Genomic DNA, 27,000 nt, shown 5'->3' with positions numbered 1-27,000 from the left:
ACTGAATGCAAAATTAGCTCGTCATTAACGCCATCAAATATTTTGTTCTCCAGAGTTTGAGCTCCTACAAAACAACAATCTGCAAGTCCAGAAAGTGACTAAAGCAGATGAAGGAGTTTATCGCTGCGAGGCAAGAGTCGAAGCCAGGGGAGAAATCGACTTCCGGAACATTATCCTGGTGGTTAACGGTGAGTTTGGGAAGCTGTTTTTTGGGAAGCTGTGAAAGTGCAGCAGCATCTAGTAGCCTCTTTGAGATCTTTTAGTTTAATGGATGCATTAGGAGCCAGATTTAAAGTGAAACTTTAATGCTTTTTTAGATATTATCTTTTATGCACTGTGTATCAAACTGTGCCTTAAAGATCAAATTACACAACACAACTGTTATTCTGTAACAACAATTATTCTGTAACATTGTGTGTACATTAATTTATGTTATAATCACTAAATCTGTGAAAAGAGTCTCTTAAGCTGCCTTTCCACTGCACACAACATTTGGGCACCCTTGTGGCAGTCCCACAGAATTTTCAGCGATGTCGTGCACCATGAGAGAGAAGGTAAATTCTCATGGTGTCTGAAATAAAGTGCAAAAAGAGCATTTATTCTCCGTGCGGTAACCGAATAAATGGATGAATGAATGAATACTAGAAACTCAGACTGCTAAAAATTTTGGAGGGAATGTAAAGACAAATCATTTTTATTACCCATTTATGAATAGAAATTTTTTTTTTTTTTTTTAATATAGACCTTTTTCTTATTCCAAAAATAACGGAAAAACTCCTATTTCTCATCTCGCGTACACGGACCTGCTTGGGCAACACTGAAATACATCACATCCGGTCAACCGGTCGCATACGGTCTAGTCGCAGGAGTTCAAATATTTCAACGGATCCGCAGCTCAATTCGGATCTGAATTTTCTGCATACGGAGATGATCGGAACTCCACGCAGCTCCCGGACTACTCTCTATTAGAAATGACTTCCAGTCTGTCGCTTGTCGTGTGCAGTGGAAAGGAGGTTTTACGCCCCATTCACACGAGGCATCAGCGCCAACATTTCCCATTCACGCTTCAGTGGCATTGCTCGCTGTAAAAGGTGGGGAATTTTCAACTTTTCAAGTGCCAATGAATCTGTCAGCCAATCATATTGCTTTATGCAAATACTCCAGCTCAAACAGTAGCCGATTGCGAACTAATTTCATCGGCTGATGCTGCTATGATGATCGCATCAGCCACCAATTTTAGACACACCCTCCATCAAGCATCACATGCCCTCGCCACTTTCCTACTCTTAATTGACACACGTTAATGCTGATGTGCAGGAATTACACAGCTATTACCTCATAAATATAACCTCAGTCGACATTGAGAAATGTCCTGTGCAAATTGTGCTTGCAGTGGAGTTTCAGGTTGATTATATTTCTTTCATCAATCATAGACTCAAATTCAATCAACACCATCGTTGCTTTCATCCAGTATGAACAAATTCTGTATATTGAGGAAGCCTCTGGAGCTATATGTTTCTGACATGCTGTAGACCAGAGGTGTCAAACTCAGATCCAGGTGGGCCGCAGCCCTGCACAGTTTAGATCCAACTCTGCTTCAACACATTTACCTGTAGGTTTCAAACAAACCTGAAGGACTTAGTCTGATCAGTAGGGGTGTCAAAATTTGTTGTTTCTTCTGTGCACCGCCATGCAGACGCAGACAACGTAACAGTTCAGTGATAGATCCTAACTGGTTATCACGTACTGACATCATTTATCTAATATGTGCTGTGTCTCGGAAACTCTGCACAATTCACTGCATGTGTTTGCTGGACAGTCTTTCACTGACAGTGAAGTTACAGCAGAAGCCTAATCACTGCTATGGAGAAAAAGAAGGTAAACTCCATTTCCCTCTCTCTCTCTCTCTCTTCTCTCTCTCTCTTTCTCTCTCTCTCTTTCTCTCTCTCTCTCTCTCTCTCTCTCTCTCTCTCTCTCTCTCTCTCTCTCTCTCTCTCTCTCTCTCTCACACACACACACTGTGACCTGCTGGCATGATGTTTCCTCTACTCTTGGCTGTTAAAGCGATACTTGTGGATCTAGACACGAGCGTGTGTCTGCAGAGCGAGTTTTAACTACAGTTTGGCAGTTTCACTTTCACTCATGAATATTTTATTCATGCCCCTTTGACAAACTGGGGTATTAGAAGTGAATATGAAGTAAGGACTGGTGGAAGAGTGTTGTTTTAATGGAATTTGATACCGCATGCCGAATGTAAAGAAAAAAAACTTCCGCATATCCGATGTGTGTGTGCGCGGTCCTTGAATGACTGCCGTGTGTGTGGATCTTGTCACAAAATGTGGCAAAAAGTCCTACATGATGGTAATAATTTGATTGCGGTGTTTACTTCAATAATGCCACTAATATATGCATACTCCACATGTCTTAATTCCGTTTCTGTTTTAATTATGACTTTAGTCAGATTAAGGTAATCAAAAATCGCTGTTTACATGGGGGACTCTAATCAGAGTATTGTCTTAATCGTATTAAAATTGGATTAAAGTATAGTTGCCCATGTAAACATACTCAGTGTTAGATTCAACCACACCATCAGGGCTCTGCAAACTTGGCTTTGCGAAGGAGCATTTTCTGTATGCACGTCACAAGCAAGTAGGCTATCTATGACTCATGCTTATTGACAGTGGAAGATTTCGGTTAGTCGTGTCAGGAATCCGACCACAGATTAGCATGTTGTCCTCACAGAAAGAGGCTCAGCCATCTCACTGAATCAGGTAAGCTGTATAATTATATTTCAATGTAAATAATTCTACGCACTTTAAACACAACAAGTAATATGTGAATGATGTTTGCACATGCATTATAATTTTGGCTCAGAGGGGAGGGGGCTGGGCTTGTGCCTGGGGGTGTTGCAAGTGAAACTGGATAAACTTGGAGGGGCGTGTCCTAAATGTTTGAAATCACCTGCTGTAGACCAATCATGACATGCTACTAGGTGATCTGACCAATCAGAGCAGAACAGGCATTCAGAAAGGAGGGATTTAGAAAGAACATATCTCTTGTTTAGAATTGAGTGCATGTAATGACTGCATGCTAACCTACTTTAAAACAAATTTGGCTTTTTTTCCCCAGTGTTCTTTCATTTGTGCAATGTTGATGATTTGTTGGTAGAGATCATCCGCTCAACTTTCTCTCATTTCCACGTTCATGCGATTGCAGTCTCACTCTAATTTGCACGTTTATTAAAAATCCAGCCCTTTATTTGTAATTTTCATTTTGGTTGAACTATTCCTTTTGAAGATAAAGTCATTCCAGCCCTATCTCTCAGACGTTTGTATCCTGTTATCTCATTGACATTAGCCCCGTTCGGTCTGATGGGAAGGAAACAGCACTGTGACATCACCCCATCTGCGTGTCCTTGTCTAATGCAATGATAGTGAACACGAACGGGTGTCTGTTTAGTTTACTTCTGATATTTTCCTTGCTGATCCAATCATGGTGCTCAATGAGGCATGACCGATAATCCAGCCGACATGACAACACATATCAGAGGCTGACATAAAATAAATGCCACTCTGCGGGACTGTTCAGTAGCCTCCGGTCAGATAAGTGTTAGATAGGCAATACAAAATTAATATGTCTTTGTCCTCTAGGAAATGTTTTGATCTTTTCAAAGTTAGCCGCTTTTGCTGGACGCGTGCTGTTGGTTGGAAGTCTGGACACTTTGAGATGACTTTGAAATGTCCAGGCCATACATACTAAACAGCGCTTTTGTAATATCTGTAATGTTGTGTTTTAATGCGTGAGTAAGGCTTCAGAGAGCTTAGCTTTTCCCTGGCCTCTGCGTGATGTGTGTGTATATGAAGATATTAATAGAAATAAAGACAGAAAACTGCTCAAGAAATGGAGATGAATTCTTAAGCATGTGTTTTTTTTAGCACAATATAAGCTCCAACAGATTCTACTTTTCTTGTTCAGTTTTTTAACACTGATAACAATAGCATAGTCTTTTTAATTTTATATTGGGGAAGTTGTCATGTTCTATAGAAAGAAATGTTGCCTATTATTGTACTGGAAAGCATATTTTAAAACATTGTAATGCTCAAATGTTACTTTTTCAGCTCGGAAAAGGGTGAGAAAAAAAAGCAAAAAAAGAGTATTGTTGACCGGCCACTTAATTGGGTACACCTGTCCAACTGCTTGTTAATGCAAATTTCTAATTAGCCAATCACATGGCAGCAACTCAATGCATTTAAGCATGTAGACATGGTCAAGACGATCTGCTGCAGCATCAGAATGGGGAAGAACGGTCATTTACTTTAAGTGATTTTAAATGTGGCATGGTTGTTGGTGCCAAACAGGCTGGTGTGAGTATTTCAGAAACTGCTGATCTACTGGGATTATCACACACAATAATCTCTAGGGTTTACAGAGAATGGTCCAAAAAAGAGAAAATATCCAGTGAGTGGTGATTCTGAGGGCACACATGCCTTGTTGATGCCAGAGGTCAAAGGAAAATGGGCAGACTGGTTCAAGGTGATACAGTAGAAAGATAACTGCAACTCAAATAACCACAAACCTTGAGGCGGATGGGTTACAGCAGCAGATGACCACACCGGGTGCCACTCCTATCAGCTAAGAACAGGAAACTGAGACTACAATTGGCACAGCTCACCAAAATTGTACAATAGAAGATTGGAAAAGCATTGCCTGGTCTGATGAGTCTCGATTTCTGCTGCAAGGTGACTGAACATAACTTAAAATTTAGCATTTTGGTCCTATCACTTAAAATATGAGTTCATTTAACTTATGTACCATGAAAATGCATAAACTTAAGATTTCGAATGTAGTGAGCTTAAAATCATAATTAATGCTTTGAAAAAAAAATAGGTCATTTTCACAAATGTAGTCTTGACTGTAAAAATCTGTGCAAGGTCTTTTTTTAAATCAGAAAACAAATGGCTTCAGGTGTGATTATTCATCATAATGTGAATTATTCATCATAATGCTACTTTTTGTTTAAAATTTATTCAAACATTTTTTCATAGTAAATTTTTACACTCTGAAAACATGAATAAGTTGACTGAATTAACTTAATTGAGTAAACTCATTGCCTCAATTTAATTGAGTAATGGAGTCTCCCAAAAATTGCATATTTAAGTTAAAGTTGCCGGTTTTGTAGGTTATACTTAAATTGTTCAGTTTGCCAAACTTAGTACTAAGTTTGGTGAACTGAACAATGACACGCAAATCCGTGAAGCGCTCCATATTTTTTCCAGCGATGAGATGATCCCAAGGTTTCCATAATCCTGGACCTGGCCGTCTCCTGAGCAGCTGCTGTGGTGTTCATGGAGGAGAGTCCTGTGACGCTCCAGGGACAGACGAGTATTCACTGAGGTCCAGCTTCTCCAGCCTCCGGCCCCTAGACTGCAGCTCTGCACAAGACGTTTGGCCATAGGAGAACTGGTCATGCTCAACTGAGGCTGGTTTCTCTTGAGGTTTTTTAATTCTTCACTTTCACCAATTGGTGAAGTTTTTTCCTTGCCGCTGTTGCCACTGGCTTGCATAGTTCGGGATCTGTAGAGCTGTGCATCAATGGATTTGCTCTTCAGTAATTAGATTATTAGAACTAAACTAAACTGAACTGAATTTAAACTCTAAAACTGAACTACACAGTTTCAATTTACTATGATCTTCTATGCGAAGCTGCTATGACACAATCTGCATTGTAAAAGCGCTATATAGGTGAATTGAATTGAATTGCATTTGAGGTATTGCTGAAGGCAAAAGTGGGCCCAACCCAGTATTAGGAAGGTGTACCTAATGAAGTAGTCGTGTATAGTTACTTTTTAGAACAATACAATGAATATATATATATATATATATATATATATATATATATATATATATATATATATATATATATATATATATATATATATATATATATATATATATATATATACACACACACACAGTTGAAGTCAGAATTATTAGCCCCCTTTTAATTAGTTTATTCTTTATTCTTTTTAAAATATTTCTTAAACTATGTTTAACAGAGCAAGGAAGTTTTCACAGTATGTCTGATAATATTTTTTCTTCTGGAGAAGACTTTCTATTTGTTGATTTGGCTAGAATAAAAGCAGTTTTAATTTTTAAAAACCATTTTAGGAACAAAATTATTAGCCCCTTGAAGCATTTTTTTTTCAATAGTCTACAGAACAAACCAACATTATACAATAACTTGCCTAATTACCCTAACCTGCCTAGTTAACCCAATTAACTTTGTTAAACCTTTAAATGTCACTTTAAGCTGTAGAGAAGTGTCCTGAAAAATATCCAGTAAAATATTATTTACTGTCATCATGGCAAAGATAAAATAAATCAGTTATTAGAAATGAGTTATTAAAACTATTATGATTAGAAATGTGTTGAAAAAAGTCTCTCCGTTAAACAGAAATTGGGGTAAAAAAAAATAAACAGGGAGGCTAATAATTAAGGGGGGCTAATAATTCTGACTTCAGCTGTATATATTGCATTTACCTGAACAAAATGCAGTAAAATGCTGTATTGTGAAATAATATAAACTGTACATGAACATTTTTTCTCTTTTAACATAATTTAAATGTAATTTATTCTAGTGATGAATATAAAGTTACAAAACACTTAATGTATAGAATGTTAGTAAATAAAATAAAATATATGTGCTGTCAGTTATGATTTGTGCCTTTAGTGAATAAAGAAAAGTAATGGTAGCAAATGTTGAGCAAATTATTTTATACTTATATACTTATAGACTTTTGAATATTATTACAGTTTTTAATGGTCTTCTCTGTCTTGATACATGTATGTAAAAGTTGAGACAGTGTCATTACTGAGTGAGATTATTGTAATAAGCAAGAAATTTAAGCAGAATTCATTTTATTTAATCTCATATTTCAAGGGAACGATACATTTTTCATTTTTCCTGCATGTTTTATGACTTGATTTCTTTTAGAATACCTGCTTTATTGTCCTTTTTATTTGTAGCTGAATGATTAGCCTTAGAATGTGTGTAGCTGTTAATGCTAAAGGTCAATTGAGTCTGTTAGATGGTTTGCTGGCCTGATTTGATGTCTTAATGCCCAATTGTGTCTCACATTAGCAGAGCTGTTTCAGTTGGGCATGCGTATCTGGGAATAGGTTAAATTAGATTACTGCCTTTGGAAAATAGGCATCGATTGGCAAGAAAGTCAATGATAATCTTGTTGGAACCATTTCGATGCATGACAGCCTAGTGCTGTGCTTTGTGTGTGTGTCTGTGTTTCCTGCACAGTTTCACAGTGAATGTATGTGCTGCATGCGAATTGGAAAGGCATAGTTCATTCACAAATTACTCTTTGATCATTTACTTACCTTCAAGTCAGTCCAAATCATGGCTTTCCTACTTTAAAACTCAAAAAGAGAAATTATTGATGCTGTGCTTGTTCTTTAGGATTGTATTTTTACCACTTTTACATGGCGTTTAGCCATTTATATTAATTGCCCACTGCAGCATCTCTGCCACTTTTTTAAAATGAATAAAAACTATTTAGTGCAGTTAAAATACTAACAAAAATTTTAATTATTGGTACATTGGAAGCCATAGAAACATGGTGGCTTGCATGTTTGGTATTCACAATTGTAGCTAATGTAATATTACATCAACCAAATTCATTGCTGTCGTCAATTTTTACAAAACTGCCATCCACAGAAATGGTGCTGTGCTTTATATTTGAAAGGCTGCTTTGCGCCGAATACACTTGGAGTGTCGCCATGTCCACTTACTTAAAGTGACAATTATTAAGCATTTTGCGGTTTAAATCTATCCAGTTTATGGAGATAATAAAGTAGGCAGGTGCAGGTTGCAATGAATTGGAATGTAGTTATTTATGCTTAACATACACTCAACACACTTAAAACGATCAAGCAGTATTTCATTCAATTAATAATGTTTCTTTCATTTCAGTTTAATATTTAGTTTTTTTGTTTTTTAAGTACTATATTTAAAGTCCAAAACATGGTTAAACATGCTTGTTTTCGATTAAGAGCTCAACTAATAAATATTTGTTTTGATCAATGCAAAATTTAAAGGTAATTCACACAAGCCAGTGCATGCGTATGAAACAGAAGCTCAATATGCTTTGTACTTTAATGGACTTAAAAAATGTTGTTTAAGCCAATTTATTTATTTTTCATTGGCTCAAGTGATCAAATGAAACCATTACTCTATTATTTTATTTATTTTATTTTTTTTAATCAATAAACATTTCGTGGGAATTGCTGTTTTGATTAAAGTTATATCTTTTTGCACTCACTACTTACTTCTATTTTTTTTTTTTTTATATTTATTATCTGTTTTTTGTCCTGTCTCTGTTATCCTGTTGCACTGTAGAAGCTCTGTCACGAAAACAAATTCCTCGTATGTGTGAACATACCTGGCAATAAAGCTCTTTCTGATTCTGATTCTGATTCTGATCTTTTTGTTTGGAACAAAAAGAGAATTTAAGTTAATTGACTTTCTTCAACAAGACAAAAACGCTTTGTCCCAGCCCAGGTTATATGAAATTGTTTTCATGGAGATAGAAAATATAGTTTTAGGTGAATTATTTATTTTTCATTGGGTCAAGTGATAACATTTGGATGTGAACCATTACCCTATTTTTTTTAATTGTATGATTGAAAGCTTTTTTCCAGTGTAGACTTATTGGAAATCCCTGCTTCAGCTTACATTTTACTGAAACCACAAAACCGTACATCTAACTGCAGTTTCTAGATAAAATTAATCATACATATTATCGATGAATAAAGTTGGTGTGTTTCCAATTATTCTGGACTGTGTAATAAACTGTGTGTGTTGGTTTAGCAAGATCTGGCAACACCAATGAGTCAAGATGTACTTGTGATTTCTTGCATCGATGTGCGTACAGAAGAGAGAGACACTCTGCATTTAGATATGTCATTAAAAACTTTAGTTGTTCAGTTTTGTTCTGTACACCCTGAGTGGAAATTAGATCTGTTGCCACTACCTGCAATTTTCATATTCAACATAAATATGTTGATGTAAATGATATAATTTACGATTGTTTTTTCAAAGAGTCAGCTTACTGTATTTATACGTTAACCCTCATTATTCACCAAATAATGTCAGTTCTGTTTGCATGTACTACAGTGCATAATGAAAATTCGTGGCCGCAAAATTACACTTAAGCTGATGCACTTGGTGGTTTGTTTACCACAGAGAGAGGATGCTGTGAAGAGCAGGTAATAAAGTTGTAAATGACATTCGGTTCGTTGCACAGAGTGATCATTTTGCTTGATAAGATCTCAGTCCATCATCAGGAGCTGGAGTTAGTAATTATGATTTGCATACATACGTTTTTTGTGTTGTTTTTTGTTTGTTTTTTAATCCCAAAGTGATGCCACACACACAAGCTATTTATTTGTTTTATTCTTTCATGGCGAACACAGAAAGTTGTGTGTGCTGCTTTTCTATAGATCTGATGAATGCTTGTATTCACAGAGTGAGTGCTCTGCTTGAGAATGTTTACAGAGTGGCAGTACTGTAGAACTACTCTAGCCTATATAATGATGAATATAATTGAAGAGGAAATCTGATAATTACTAATTATACCAGTGAAAATTATATATTAATATGTAGTCCATGCCAGAGTGCAAGCATATGGGTCTAGCATGATTAGTTCATCTTCTGAAAAATGAATAGTTGTATTATGGTGTCATCAATTGTCCATGTGCATTGAGGACCAGAACCAATTTATAGTATATTTAAATCCACCACCCCGAGTCTATATTAAAGCAGTTTAACCAACAGTAGACAGACTTATTATATATATATATATATATATATATATATATATATATATATATATATATATATATATATATATATATATATATATATATAATTTTTTTTTTTTTTTTTTTTAACCATACGTTTGATTATATTATTTTTGATATGTTTGATATGTTAGCTTTTTTGTAGCATGTAAAATTGAGATTATGTATGGGTGTATGGGTGAGATTACAGTGATGTGTTGCAGCTGGAAGAGCATCCACAGCGTAAAACATATGTTGGATAAGATGGCGGTTCACTCCACTGTGGCGATCACCATTAATAAAGGGAATAAGCCGAAAATAAAATTAATGAATGAATATTGAGATGGTATGGTATTGTATATTGTATTGTAACCTGAGTGTATCATTACACACCTAGTAATTAGATGTCAAATGTGACCCGGGACCACAAAATGATTGTTAAATTGCATGGGTATAGTTGTAGGAAAAATTCATAATTCATTGTCAATCAAGATATTTTTTTTAAATACCAGAAATCATTAGTAAGTAAAGATCATGTTCCATGAATACGTTATACACTATCTGACAAAAGTCTTGTCATTGATCCCAGTTGTAAAAGCAACTAATAAAAACATAACTTCTAGTTGATCATTTGGAAAAGTGTCAGAAGGAAGATTTTTTTGATGAATCTGTTGATCTGCATCCCAATCATCACGAATACTGCAGAGGATCTATAGGAGCCCACATTGACCCAAGATTCTCATAGAAATCAGTCTCGTTTGTTGAAGTAAAAATCATGGTTTGGGGTTACATTTAGTATGGGGATATGTGGGACATCTGCAGAGTGGATGACAACATCAAAAGCCTGAGGTATCAAGACATTTGTGCTGCCCATTACATTACAAACCACAGGAGTGGGCAAATTCTTCAGCAGGATAGCACTCCTTCTCATACGCAGCCTCAACATCAAAGTTCCTAAAAGCAAAGAATTGGCCAGACCAGTCACCAGATATGAACATTATTGAGCATGTTTGGGGTAAGATAAAGAAGGAGGCACTGAAGATGAATCTAAAGAATCTTGATGAAATCTGGGAGTCCTGAATGCTTTCTTTGCCATTCCAGATGACTTTATTAATAAGTTATTTGAGTCATTGTAGAGATGTATGGATGCAGTTGTCCAAGCTGACGGGAGTCATACAAAATATTAATTATTTTTCCACTGTACCATGACTTTATATTCCATATACTGAACATTATTTCTGTTAAGTGACAAGACTTTTGTCTAAGCAAATTTAGACCTTACTGTCCTAATTAAAAAATTAAAAATCATAGCATGATCATATTTTATTTTGGTGAAATAAGCATGATCTAGAGGCCTTTGCCTCTCATATAAGCCACTTCTGATCCCATACGATCAACTACAAGTCAAGTTATTATTTGTTCCTAAAACAAAACTTTTGTCAGGTAGTGTACGGTATTTGTAAACATATATATTTTTAATATTAGTAAAATACATTGCTGGAAACTTAATTCTTACAACTTTTAACGTTATTTTCTCAATATTTAGATTTTTTACCCGTCCAGATTTCAAATTATTGTATCTCAGGCAAATATTGTCCTATATCTAACAAACCATACATCAATGCATCATTGGAAAGCTTCTTTATATGCTGGTTTATTTAGCATTGGTACAATAAGTGTTTGTTACAATACATACATTACTAAATAGACTATTCAGTGGAAAGCGTGTTTGTTGACCATCAATATAAAGTGTCTATTAATACTCTGAATACTTGCTGGCATGCAGCTGCAAAGTAACTTATAGAGTGAATGGGCTGACGTTCATTCTATACTGTATGTGAATGAATGACAGAAGGAGACAAAAGAATTTATTGACAAACCATTTTGCTTTGTGACTGAATCTATCCTGAACTCCTCTTTTGGTTTCTTTGGCTCGTCTACAAAATCATGAAAAATAACAATGTTCAATTTTAACTTTAGTTTCCTTCCCAAATAAAGCCTTCGTTTGACTTCAAAAGACTTGTAATATGGTGCGCAAGTCATAAGGGTCAATTACACGCTACTTTTATTCTGGTTCTTGTGTTTCACAGAAGACAGAAAGTCAAGTGTAAAACAGCATGATTAGTTAACTGTCGCTTAAACTGTGAAGAAAATAAGACCAAATTTAGGGGAAAGATAAAAACCGACAAGTCTGCAGTACCCCGTGTGTGATCTTTGAGCTGCCCACTCATACAGACACCCTCATTACCAGCAGCTCAATTGTAGGACTGCCTCCAAGGTTGGAACTATTTAACCCTGGAGAACGGTCAAAGCTTTCTGGTTTGAATAGAGGTTTGAGATTGAACCCCAGCTGTAATGATGATGATCCCCATCCGGACCTCAACGGCTGTCATCTCATCAACAAAAATACACTTATTTCTGCTTCAGAGTGCCCTTGCAGGACTAATGCGTGCCAGCGATGCACTGAAGACAAATGGCAAATGGCGAAACAATCGTGGCATTAATATGAACTGGGCTGTCAGCAGTTTGGGTTTACCTAATGAATGACCCATAATGTGCAAGAGGAAAAGCAAATAGTGTGTGCGTTTATGATTTCTAATAGAGGATGAGAGCGATGTGTTAATATACTGCCAAGTCAGGCTGAAAGTGACCATGAATAAAACATCCATTTAATCTAATCTTTTTACCCCGGCGCACACTCCATTAAATTGTGTTATGTCTTTAAACCAGTCACAACTCAAAATGATGCCTTTTCTTAGACAGGATGGTTCCATCCATTCCCTAAACCAGAAAATTGAAAAGGGGAACAAGAATGTGTCGTATTTAAAATCAGTGTATAGGAAGTTTGCAGAAGAGCATCGCTGCCTATTATTGAAACTATTTGAACGCTGCTCCCTCTCAGGTGAATTACCTCATTCTGAAGGGCATGGCAGAGTAATTTCTGAATGAGCCAAAATTGGGTTAGGTTCAGTCTGAAATTACTTTATCACCTTTCAGTTCTCTGCAGAGATGGAAATATAAAAATTTTCACTCAAATCAAAGCACATACCCGTAATAGACTGCGGCAATGAAAATCGCTAGCTGTCTGACCTTGGAGTGCACATATAGAGTGTTAATAGACACGCACATACTTTCAGCAATGGTACCTTCACAAGCTATGGCTTGTTGTTTACTAGATCCCCAGCATTATCACTAGCCACAAATATGTTGTTAGAAAATTGTGTTTTACTTGAATAAAGTTCTATTGCATGCAAAAAAATATTTAAATTGATTTCCACTGTTTTCTTTACATATAAAATGGATTTTTGCCATAATAAAAATTGTGTACTCTTTCATTTTAAATTCTTACATGTTATTAATAACTTCAGCTATTATGATTTATTCATTTTTTTTTTTTTTCGGCTTAGTCCCTTTATTAATCTGGGGTCACAACAGCAGAATGAACTGCCAACTTATCCTGCATGTTTTATGCAGCGGATGACCTTCCAGCCACAACCCAACACTGGGAAACACCCATACACTCCCATTTGGAGATGTATACATCACCACATGGGGCAAAACAATAGGAAGTGTGTTTGGATAAAAGTGTTTTTTGACCACACTTTGTTATTATTGTTCATTTATTATTGACTGGAAATCAGAACTGAATTTAGAAATAGTTTTGAAACAAATCTTTGCACTTAACAAATGAAATTAAATATGTAGGCTAATGGATGTCTTCAGTGGAGTGCGTACAACACCATTTCCTTATCCAAGAAAGTAAAGGAGTAAAGTAAAGAGTAAAAATAAACTAAAGAGAAAGTAAAGAGGCTGAATGGAGGTTCTTTATCCTCGTGCTGCAGATGGTCTGTTTAACTGTTTTCTCACTAGTGAAGCTTTCAGTTTTTCCATTCAGTTTTTACAAAGTCCACCATGTAAATAGCAAATGCACCATAGTGTGATGCAACTGACTTTTAAAGGAAATGTGAGATGATACTCTGATTGGTTTAATGTACATTATGTTCAAAACACAGCTGTAACTCATTAAGAGAATAGGCACAACCCTGTTGGACCCTGCAGCGTGGCAAACCATATTTTTCTGTCCTTAAAATAGCAAAAAAAAAAAAAAATAAATTTGAATGCTTTGCTTCTTAGACTTTACACACCTGAAACTTGTCTATAGCACTTGTTCACTGCTGCTCTTATAGTTGTGTAAATTGCTTCCTTGTCCTCATTTGTAAGTCGCTTTGGATAAAAGCGTCTGCTAAATGACTAAATGTAAATGTAATGTAAATGTAAAAGTGGATTCAGACATGCCCTCAATGCTTTTGTGCCATGTGCTTTAGACCAGCGGTTTTCAAACTGGGGGCCACCAGATGCCGCTAGGGGGGCCACAAAGAAATTCTAGACGAGGCGTAATCAATGGGCCCACCTGACTTTATTTTGTGTCCCTTGTCATTCTGTATGTTAATGTATTTCTTTATTATAATTAGAGCTCAAAAGTATTATTAAATATTTGAATAGCTTTATGCTTGTGTCATTTAAATGCAGTTGACACTTTCGCACGCAGGAAAAGAAGCGCCGTGCCGCTATGTACAGGGACTTTTATTGAATAAGCGCTTCCGGCAGGGAGCTTCCGGTGATTTTTAGCGCTCGTCTGCTGCAAGTTTCATTTACGTCTAGCTCGTTTACACTTAAACAACTAAATGAATGCTCAGGTCTTTTTAACTGACTATATTTTAGTTAAAATACATGACCAATAAGAACATTATTGGTGGCTGAAAGCCCTTCCCTGTATAGGGCTTGCGCTGGGCTGGGCTCTGTAGAGTGTGACTCTGCGCAGACTTCACTTATAGGAAACGAATAGCATTTTAAATACATGGCACAACATTGCATCTCATCCACAGTGCAACAGGCTTTACATTTTGCATTGTACAAATATCAGACGGTCCTCTTTGCAGCATGGCAAACAAACATATTAAAATTGTAAAACAAAAAGTGCTGCAATAACAATGAATGGAGCTGTCATCACATCAGTGTGTTGATGGAGTTTCACTCCTGGTACAGCTGGATGAGCTCTGCAGATGACCTCTTACTCACATTGGTTAATAACTGGATGATTCAAAAAACTAAATTGTAAACACCCTCAGTAAAACCACTATAGCCTATAATGTATCTGTTTGTGTTATATTATAGGGCAAATGAATTATTAAATGTAAAAATGTATTAGTGCTCTATATTTAATGGAGATCCACATTACTGCTCAAACTTTAATACTCTGAATATAAAGGCCTTTTTTTCCAAGATATTAATCCACTTTTTCCCACATTTTTTTGTGTAACTAATGTAAATGCAATGTTCAGTATTATTATTATTACTAGAACAAATTGGTAATGAACATTTTAAAGTCAGCAAAGCTGCTAAAATTATGCAAAGTAAAACTTGTGGCTCTTTGAACTTGAATACCCCATTCTAGAATGCATTTAGAAAATTATTCTTTATCAGTGTAAGTCAGGATTGTCGACCAGAGTAAATTATGATGTGCACAAAAAAAAGGATTAAAAATAAACAAAACTTCAACACATTGAACCACTACAGCCTCCATTGTAGTATTGCTAGTTACAACAGTAAAGTTAACTGTTAACAATTAACAAGCTGATGAATGACAAAAGTCTTTAAAGCTTTAAATCTTTAGATTAAATCTCTCAGCTGTAAGGGTAAATACAGAAATGCCTAGCTGTGCATAGACATTTAAAAAAAGCATAAAACCTGGCATTAAAAAACTGTGTAAACGTGATGACTCGTAGACAAAGTATGGCTTGATGGAATCCAGTGAGAGCCGACCACAGTGAACACTGCACTTGAAGATTTGATCAATTGATTGAAGCACTGAAACCGTCAACTCAACTGACATCTCACAAAAATTAATCCAGAACATGAATAATACAATTTAAAATTTTTTAAGTAAAGCTTTTTTTTTGCGTCATTTTTATTTTTGGGGGTTCCCAAAAGAATTCGCCCTACACAAGGGGGCCCTCGGCTGAGTTTGAAAAACCCTGCTTTAGGCTTTGTGCCTAAATCCTTAAAATAGAGGCCTTACAGACTAAACACAGAAATATTAAACACAACACTTGGTGTATACAAATTTAATTTGACAAAAACCACCTCCTGGTCAGGCATGAAAACATCTTGTAGTTTGTGTATATGAATAAATATGTTGGAAGAGTATTCCATAGACTTGTTTTATAAGAAAAAGATGATTGGCCAAAAGAGGTTTTACGTCTTGCAGAAATCTTGTCACTTCCCTTTCTCAATGTTTTAGTTTACTCATATTTAGCGCTTTTGCTCTTTTAGCTTTGTTATAAAGAATAAACCTCGCAAAGTGGTTAATGGGAGTGGCTCTGTTAAACCACTGTGGTATACCGCGGTTTGAAAAAGTCAACATTTTCTCATAATTTTCTCATCATTCCTATGGTATATGTAAGACTTTTTTATTTATGTTTTATTAGGACAACAGTATCTCCAGCAGAAAACATATCCAAAGATGCCATTTTAAATTGTAAACAAATGAAGACAGAAGAAGTCAATGATTAGTTTGAATTATTTAGCCTAACATGTTTATTGCTCCAAAATATTATAAATGTTTCTCAAAATAAATTATATTGGGTTCAAAGGGGGGAAATGTTTTGTTTTTTACCCAGATATTTAATAAGAATATATTTTAGTGCAGTAATCACAATACAGTGAAACCGTGATATTTATATCCAAGGTTATCATAGAATCAGAATCTTATACCGGCCTGTGCCTAGTTACAGCAGCACTACTAAAATTAAGTCCCATTCATCAGGCTGGCCAAATGTTATTATTCAGTTGTAGTCAGTCACTTTTTAAAGAAAGGTAGATTAATTGAAACTGAAAAACTACCTTTTTTGTGAAATTATTAATGGAAGTTTGCTGAAGTTATCCAGACTGACCTCTTGTTTGACCTCGAGGTCTTTCTCTGTTGACCTTTGACTGTATAATTAAGTGGACTGCTCAGTACATATTGATTCAAACACAGAGCGTGGCTGATGTGTTTATTCATTCCCTTTCTGACTTGAGGGGAGGCATTTTGAGTGTGATCACGTTGTTGTTGTTGATCTGTATGCACTGGAGATGAAGGTGGGTGAATAAGGAGTTAGTTCTATCAACTGCTGTGCCCGTGTGTGTTGAAATTCAAATGAGAACTCACTACATTATGAGACAACAGCATTTCTGTTGTCGTCCACTTGGAAAGAGGCTTTTTTTTCAGCATGACCGGTCTCTTTGTGAAGGAATTTGTGGTGTTTGAGCATTTATTTAGCTCAATGGATGCCACATGCTGTCAACACCCATGTTCTAGGAAGTAAACATGAGAACATATTGATGGCTTGTGAATTAATATGTCATTTGAACAACAATTTGTTGAGACTAGAACATTTGTGGAATTATGCGAAATCCGCTAAGAGATTTCACACTGAAAATTAGAAATGACAAGTTAAGGTTGGATATTTGCATAATTAAAATGGTGCAGAAATGATATACGGTATTTTTCTCTGTCACAACAGTTCCGCCTGTCGTCTCTGTGCCACAGCAGTCCTTCAATGCCACTGCAGACTATGGGGAATCTGTGACCTTCACTTGCCGGGCGTACGGCTCACCTGAACCTGATGTTACCTGGCACAGGTATGACAAATCACTATTAACTCAGAGCATATGAATGATTAAGGTTTAGTTACAGTTGAAGTCAGAACTATTAGCTCCCCTTTTATTTATTTTTATTTTTTTATATTTCCCACATGATGTTTAAAAGAGCAAGGAATTTTTCACAGTATGTCTGATAATATTTTTTCTTCTGGAGAAAGTCTTAATTGTTTTATTTCTGCTAGAATAAAAGCAGTTTTAAATTTTTTGAAAAAATTTTAAGGTCAAAATTATTAGCCCCTTTAAGCTATATATTTTTTTCGATAGTCTACAGAACAAACCATCTTAATACATTAACTTGGCTAATTACCCTAACCTGCCTAGGTAACCTAATTAAGCCTTTAAGTGTCACAAAAAAATTATCTAGTAAAATATTTTTTAATGTTATCATGGCAACGATAAAGCAAATGAGTTATAAGAAATGAGTTATTAAAACTATTATGTTTAGAAATGTGTTGAAAAAATTGTGGGGAAAAAAATAAACAGGGGGCTAACAATTCAGGGGGCTAATAATTCTGACTTCAACTGTATATGAAAATGAAATCAATGTACATTCTGTATATTCCACACTTCTATATATTACCACATATTTTGTCTATAAAGTGCTTTTGTTTACTGCAGTTATGGATTTTCAGTCATCATAGGAGGACCTTTGGAAATTAATTGTGCTTGTTTTATTAATATTATAAATCTTTATATTATTTGAAAAAAAATTTTATCCGTTACTTTCAATTTTTCTCTGTCACTTTGGTACAATTCTCAGATCAGAATTGAAACTCTCAAAACTACCAGTTCAATCTTCACATCGTGTCACTTGTGCACATCAGAAAGCAGTTTCTCATTACTTTGAACAGGCTGCAAATCCTTTTGTACGTCCATGCAAATGATTATGTGCAATTCTCTCCTGTTTCCTACATTATCAATTGATTATGTCTTGTTGATCATTATTTTGGTCTCCGTTGAAGAGTCTCACCCCTCACATTTAATCATTGTTCGTGGCATTTACATGCAAAAAATGTCTTTTCATGCAAAATGGCTGATCAAGTTGTCATAATATTGTCATAATGCATTTTTCTATACATTTCCATTAGACAATTTTTCTAAATTTCTCCCATGTGTGAATCTTGACTTTTTCGAATGAAGGTGCATCTGAAAGGAGATTGTCCTATGTTCACATTTCTATTTTTGTTTTGTTTTTCATTGTGCTAAGTGCTGTCTTTTCCTTTATGTATCACACTGACATGATCTGACAACAAATTACAGTACAAATAGCAAAAAAATAAATAAAAATTAGCCATAGTTTACACCAGAACACCCTTCCAGAGTACACTGCTTTATTTACAACATGACAAAGTAATTAAACTGTCTTATTCGTACACAATGACACAAGGACTTGTCGTTCTGATGGCACTGACATGTTCGTTTTGAAAGATAAACTAAAGGTTTTGAGCAACAGACTGGCTTTTGCAGGTGGTGCTTTGCTATTTGTACTCTTTGTTGAATTTTTTTAATATAATATTAAATTATTGAAATTAATGATGAATGTAAAAATTAAATTGGAAGTCACAGAATTCTTTGAATATAAATGAATGATTGTGTGTTTTTATATATTAAATTAAGTATAGTGAATTTTTAACTAGGTGAATTATACCAAGGGCACCAAGACAATATACTGTCCAAGTTGTAGTGGAATCCCTGTTGACAAGTATGAAACAGTGTTGTAGAAATGTTGTACTTTTAATTTTATTTACCGTTTTAATAAAAATCATTTTCCAGTATGTGAAATGACAAAAAAAATCGTTATTACTTTATTTATCATTATATGTATATGTACGTGTGTGTATTTTTTGAGCAACAGTGCATATTCAGAGCAAAGTACAGTATATTTTCTCAAGTCACCATCTTTTGGTATGTGTAGTTAGACCGATAAAAGATATTATATCGAATCACGATCAAATTTATGTCAATAACAATGATAACCTGTGGACTTTTTTACTCTATTTTGATCTAAGAGCCAATCACACAGCAGAAATGTGCAACAATGGCCACCGGAAATTTATCCGTCAAAAATATGTTACGCCATTTAAGGGACCCTCTAATTTTTCTGGCTTCAGTCATTGTTGGCATACTCTTTTAAATCTGGACGTATAAACAATTTGTGTTGAAATATCTATTGTTATTGTTCAGTATGATAAATAATTGAGTGTCCTTTTTTACACATTGCCCAGCCCTATGTAGTTCTGTAAGGCAAGGCAAAGCAAGTTTATTTATATAGCATATTTCACACACAGTGGCGATTGAATATATAACAGTATATATAACAGACAAGTATAAGAATATATAACAGCAATTAAAAACAGATTAAAATTTGTTAAAGCAGGTTATAAAAGAATGAAAAAGAAACTAAATACATAACAGTGCGATCTGTCGGATGTATCGCAGTGCCCATTCAGTTAAGGCACAGCTAAACAGATGCGTTTTCAGTCTTGATTTGAACGTGCTTAATGTTGGAGCACATCTGATCATTTCTGGAATCTGATTCATCCTGCTTTGACTGAACTCTTGGAATTTCTAGTTTATTTGATCCTAAAAATCTGAGTGATCTGTTAGTATTCAATGAGCATATCTGTAATGTATTGAGGTCCTAGGCCATTTAGTGATTTATAGGCAAGCAATAATACTTTAAAATCTATTCTAAATATAACTGAGAGCCAGTGTAAAGATCTGTAGATACAGTACATGACTAAATCTTTTACATTTCTTTAAAAAATGCTCTGTTATTCTTTTTTGTTTTTCCTTTTCTCTTGCTTTGATGAGTTAAGATGTGACATAAAAATCAGGAGCAGGAGTTGGGAACAGGAGTGAGGGAAGCTCAGCCATGAATGAGTTGTGATGACAGAGAATAGACACATTTTTTCCACTCTTAATGTGCGGGCTTTGAGTGACAGCAGCCCAATGCGTTGATTACAGGTTCTCAGTCACTGTAATTACCTCCGACTCGGATGAGAATGAAAGTGATCCCTGCCGAGCATTCTCACACATTGACCTTTAATGAACGAGCCTAACCAAACCACTCACTGATACGCTGGGACATGACAAAAGCACCACCAATTACATTACGCATTGTAAAACCTGATCATTTTATTTAATTTTTGTGTCTGTGTGTGTGCTAGTGCCAAAAAAAGGACTGCAGAATTAGATGAGTTCATTCTGTTAAGATGCTATAAATAAATGTATGTGCTTAGGGGCTGTTCACACCTGGTCACTTCATGCATTTTTTCTGATCCGGTAGCTATATAATATTTGATAGCTATGAAAATGTGCTTCAAAATGGATCAATGCAATCAATCAAAAAACTTCAGGAGGTGTTCTGGGACACATTCAGACAAAATTGGACATGTTTAAATGTTATAGGGAGTGTGTTATAGGTTATATGACAGTCAGATATAACGAATGCAACATACAACTCAACGTCACTGATGAGAGTTTGGGATGTTTGTTTGATTTCATATCTTTTGCTTCATTCTATTTTTGACTATTCAATAAGCATTAAACGGCACCTATTTTACCCCTTTTACAAGATGTAAGATAAGCCTTTGGTGTCTCCGGAGTGTGTCTGTAAATTTCAGCTATAATTTACCTATCAGATTGTTTATTATAACCTCCAGAATTCGTCCATTTTGGTGTCTGAGTACAGTGTAGCTGTTTTGGTAGCCTGTGGCTTTAAATGCAAATGCTTCTTGCCGCCAACCGCTCCGACATGCGCGTCTGCTTCTCCTGCGTTACATCAGATAAACAGCAGTCAGTGATAGAGACAAACTCAAGTGAAGTTGAAATATAGTTCATCAGTCAAAAATACCTAGGAAGTTTATTCCATGTATTTGTAGTGGAGTTTATTCAAGCCTTTCTGAAATGATGAGTCACACACAAATGGCGTCTCCAGCACACACACACACACACATATGCACCTTTACTAACACCATGTGGCCGTAGTGAATATAGCAGTTAAATGTTACCTTGCAATTTTACTGTCTTCATTACAAACATGCTCTGTTTTAAAAACATTTTAAACTTATAAAACTTCTAAAAATCACAGAGAGTTGTAATATATTTTAATCTCAGTTTCTTTGCAAAGAAATGTTCTGTAGACGTATGTATACATGTTATTATAGAATGGCATCTGTCAATCAATTCGGTGGGTGGAAAAAACACACTCCTACGTCACATTGCGGTGGACCTCAAAATCACTGGGATTTGGATCCTATTTTAACGTCAGGAAGTTTTAAAAAAGAGACTTGTTGTGTTTATATCACTCCAATATGACAGTGGACACACTATACTACACACAGTTCTGTTCAAACAGCTATCAAAAGTTGATTTTCATCATAAGTGCCCTTTAATTTTAAATGCCAGCCTTAACAATCTAGTGCCTGTAGTAGCCTAGCTGTGATTAAAAATACCATAAAAAAGAAAAGACTATAGCGTTTGTTTTGTTTTGTTTAAAAAGGCACAGTGTATTGCTTTTGAGAGCATATGTTATGCACAAATTAATGTAAGCCCTTCACAGTTTTGAATGTTGTCTATTTGACAAAATTAGTTGTATGATTTAACCTGTAATGACTAATTGCAGAGCCTGTCTTGTGTGCTTGTGCTGATGTTTTACTGGAAAACAAGTGAAGTGTAAAGCCTCCTCTAGTCTTCATATAAAATCATTTGCATGTTAGATAACATCTACATTTCTGTAAAACATTATCATAATAAATAAATATAAAGTGGTCTATCTGACACTTTTGTTGATGTAACCAGTGTTGGGGGTAACAGTAAGTAATAATATTACTTTTCTAAGTTACAAGTAAAGTAACACATTACTTTTCAAAATTAAGTAACAATGTTTTAGATATTTTGGAATGTGAGTTATGTAATGTGAGTTACTTTTTAGTTTCGTTAATTTGCTTTTAAAAAATAAATTGCTGAACTAAAATGAACGTTCTCACGTTGAATCCCGGCACGGAATGAGAGAATGCAGGAATAGGCAGAAAGGAAGATGGCAAAGCCTTACATTTCTGCAATAGAAATATTCTCTTTATTTTGAACACATGGAAGAAAAGGAATAGAGGATTATCTAAATGGACAGTGATTTTACTTTTTAATAAGACAAAAAGTACAAAAGTAGCAAACACATTGCTTTAAACTTTCATTAGTCTGTATATACGGCATGTATAGCTCTGGGGTCAGGAAGTTCTTCGAAGATAACATTATCCTACATTAATGTTTATGTGTGTTTTTAAAGGTAAATGAAGGTCATACAGTGTGTTGTTAATTGCAAAGCTCCTCTATTTAAAAAGAAATTAAATTAAATTCATGTTTATTTATTATATAACACTTTTACAATGTAGATTATATCAAAGCAGCTTACTATAGAAGTTCTAGTTGATTGAAGTACTAGTAGTTAAAGTTCAGATTCGTTCAGTTCAGTGTGGTTTAATTTTCACTGCTGAAGGTCGAAATACTGAAGAGCAAATCCATCTATGTGCAGCTCCACATGTCTTAACCAAGCAAGCCAGTGGCGACAGTGGCGAGTAAAAAAAAATCACCAATTGACAAAAGTGAAGGGAAAGAAAAGAATTAAAAAAACCCTGCAAGTTCTGAAAGAGATCAAGCCTGAGCCATGTCAGAAAAAGTAACGCCAAAGTAACTTCAAAGTAACGTAATGCATTACTTACCATAAAAGGTAACTGAGTAACGCAACTTGTTACTTTTTTGGGGAGTAACTCAATATTGTAATGCATTACTTTCTAAAGTAGCTTTCCCCAATACTGGTTGTAACCTTGTTACAGTTTTTCTCTGTCACTTTGGTGCATTTCTCACAACTCTATTTACATTTGCACAACAGTTAATGCATTTCTCATAACAATTAGTCTTTTGTGCACATCATAGTAGCAGTTTCTCATTCCTTCCAACAAATTGCAAATGTATTTGGACATGCATCAATTGATTTCATACAACTCTCTGCTGTTTTATAACATTATCATTTGCTTATGTCTCGTCAGTCAAAATTAACTAAACTTGTGAATGCTGAATAGTCAGTCCATATAAAAATAATAGTCCTCATTTTAGTACTTGAGTCATTACATACAACTTCCATCGTGGATGGATAGATGGGCGGGCGGGCGGATGGATGGACGGACGGTTGAACAGATGGACGGACGGACGGACAGCCAGATAGATAGACGGATGGACGGGTGGAGGGGTGGGTGGGTGTATGTATGGATGGATGGATGGATGGATGGATGGATGGATGGATGGACCAGCGAGGCTTGTGTAAATTAGTGTTACTACAATTAGTGTTTTGTAATGTCCTCTAGCTGAAAAAAAACATCTGCTCAGTTTCAAGAATCCTGTTGTCAGCAGCTACCGGAATCCAGCCTCCGTCTGTTTGTGTCTCTATATTGACTGAGCCAGAGAGAGCGTGATTTGATTCCCTTCTCCCCATTTCCTGTAGCCACACAGGTCTCTCTCCTTTAAATAGATTTCATTTCCGCACATTCCTCTCTAACATTATGACAGTCTGAAGCTGTGCTGTAATCTTTCCCCCAAAAAATATTTCATTATTCGCTCTCCACCGCGACGGCATACCTATACGCTACATATATTGAATATAACAGAATATTCTCAAATCTCCATCTGAGATGAATAACCCATGAATCACCTGGCTTCCCTTTGTTTCGTACTTCTGCATAATGCATAATATTTTTTGATTGGCTGGCCTGAGAGGTTTTTTTTTTTTTTTTTTTTTTTGCTTGCACTGTGAATAACAGCTCAGTGAATTTAGGCTTTGTTTACCTGACGTGTGTTGTGTTTGTGTGCTTTGTCAGGAAGGGAGTGCAGCTTCAAGAATCGGAGCGGTATGTAATGAGAGCTCGAGGTACAACGCTTACGGTTCGAAACATTCAGCAGGACGACGGGGGATCCTACACCTGCAGGGCCTCTAACAAGGCAGGAGAAGTCGAGCATGAACTGTTTCTCAAGGTTTTCGGTAAGAGCTTCTTTTTTTTATTTGGTTATGCAAGTCTTCAGCCGTTAAGTAGGATGTTACCTGTCAGACTCAGTTGCTTGCTGTTCTGTCATGTTAGTGTTCAAATTTTGGGACACACCTAATATTACTGTAGGCAGGCTACCATGTGTGATACAATATAGTGATTCAGTTACTTTGTATTTACACTTATAGTACTGTCATTTAATTATTATTTGTTATTACACTGATACCTTTACTCCTACACTATAATAATGCTGGTTTCCACACAATACATTCATGTTGTCCAAACTCAAATCATTAATTCATTTTCCTTCAGCTTAGTCCCTTATTTATCAGGGATCACTAAGGCAGAATAAACTGCAAACTATTTTACGCAGCGAATGCTCTTTCAGGGAAAACACCCATACACTCATATACTACGGCCAATTTTGTTTACACAATTCACTTAAAGCGCATGTCTTTGGACTGTGGAGGAAACCAGAGCACCTGGAGGAAACGCACACTAACACCTGGAGAACATGCAAACTCCAAACAGAAATGCCAGCTGGCCCAGCTGGGACTCGAACCAGCGACCTTCTTGCTGTGAGGTGACAGTGCTAACCACTGAGCCATCGTACCACCCCTCCAACTCAAAGCAATTAGGTTAACTAAATTGTTTTTACAAATTTAAGTGGATTGAACATAAAACAATTAAGTTTCCCCAAAAAAATCTTAAGAATTGTGTTGTTTAGTTCATTTAGATAATAATTTATATAATTTATATAATATTTATATAATTAATCATTTAAAATATTATAATAATTTATTTATAAATAAGTAGTTTGAGCGAGAAGCAAAATTGGACCATACCCTAAAAGGCTTTAAATGTTAGCACCTAAAATGGTAACCTTGCCTCTATTAATACATCAGTGTGGAAAAATCATACTTAAGTAAAAGTACCATTACTTGCCATGAAAGTAGTGCAAGTAGAGTAAAATTATTTCTAGAAGTCTTCAAGAGTAGTGAATATTATGCTTTGAAAAATATTTGACCTTATACCCTGCAAATTCAAAATATAGCTTACATAAGTGCAATTTTCTTTGAACTCTTTCCTTGACGCTGATGAGATAACTCATTGCTAGGGCCAGACAGAATCTGCAGACATTTTTTGCTATTTCTGTGGAGAATTTTGTAAAAAAAATCTGCGGATTTATGTAAAATTATTTTGGAAGTATTGTAACTAAAAACGAAATATTTGTCATAAAAAATAATTGCTTTTTAACTTCTATTTAACGTTTACAGTGCAAATCCATCCAGATCCACTTATTTGGTAAACAAAGCAAGTCTATCATATAATATCTCTACTAAAATACAGAAAATATAACTTTACAAGCTGTTTTGTAAATAAATGATATGAACATTTTCATATTAGTCAATATTATTACTGAATTTAATTTAAAAACTGAAGAACTATAAATTTACACACATTTACACAAGTAAATACATAGACTCAATAATGGGCTAAAAATCTGCGGAAATCTGCAAATTTCTGCACACGCAGATTCCGTGTGGGCCTATTCGTCAGTTAAGAAAAAATGCTTCCCTGCCATTGACAAGTTTTTATGCCAAGCCAGGTTTTAGGTATATTACAGTCAGGGAAGCCCTAACATATGTTTAAGTGAGGTACATGACAAAACATGTAATGTAATGTGTATTTACATAGAGCATTTATCATGTATGACCATACACACAAAGCGCTTCACAATCATGAAGGGGTGGGGTGGGGGGTCTCTCCACACCACCACCGGTGTCCAGCATCCACTTGGATGATGCAACAGCAGCCACAGGACAACAGCACCAGTGTGCTCGCCATACACCAGCTATAGGTGGAGTGGAGTGGAGAGACAGTCATAGAGCCAATTTAGTGGAAGGGGATGATTGGGTGGCCACGATGGAAGGAATTTGGCCAGGACTCCAGGATTACACCTTATGCTTTACGAGAAGTGCCATGTGATTTTTAATGACCATAGAGAGTCAGGACCTCGGTTTAACATCTCATCCGAAAGACACTCCGGGGAGTGGCATCTGAGGAAGAGAAAGTGAGTGTAACGAGAGTGAAAAACCTACCTTACTTAGGATGATTATAACAGTACAAGTGTTTATTTTATGTTAAGGCCAGGCAACATTTTCACACAAGGTGGCCTTTTAATTTTGTTATATCACTGCTCCACATCACCCAGGAGTCGTTGAGATGTCACGTGTGACCTGTTAGCACAGCAGCATGAATAAATCATGCTAATTGGAGACTCATTGTTTTCTGTTTTACTGCATATTTCACTCTGGTGTTGTTGTGTCTGTTGTTCCCTTTGAGTTTTGTGCCATGTGGTGATAATTGTAGTTGTGGGTCATTGAGTATGTTTGCTTGTTCTGCA

At 35.6% G+C, this 27,000-nt stretch overlaps 1 protein-coding gene across 2 annotated transcripts in view; it reads left to right on the top strand.

Moving 5' to 3' along the window:
• ncam2 (neural cell adhesion molecule 2) overlaps nucleotides 1-27,000 on the top strand; it is a 403,925-nt gene that overhangs the window by 278,909 nt on the left and 98,016 nt on the right. For both annotated transcript variants that reach the window (XM_056465630.1, XM_056465629.1), the window contains exons 5-7: nucleotides 54-188; nucleotides 17,418-17,535; nucleotides 24,429-24,589. In XM_056465630.1, the coding sequence (XP_056321605.1) occupies nucleotides 54-188; nucleotides 17,418-17,535; nucleotides 24,429-24,589 (414 nt within the window). The remainder of the gene's footprint in view (nucleotides 1-53; nucleotides 189-17,417; nucleotides 17,536-24,428; nucleotides 24,590-27,000) is intronic.

This window comes from Danio aesculapii, chromosome 9 (assembly GCF_903798145.1).
Source record: "Danio aesculapii chromosome 9, fDanAes4.1, whole genome shotgun sequence".
NCBI classification, from domain to species: Eukaryota; Metazoa; Chordata; class Actinopteri; order Cypriniformes; family Danionidae; genus Danio; species Danio aesculapii.
Note: the sequence above shows the minus strand (reverse complement) of the source record. Positions and strands in the feature narration are given on the sequence as shown.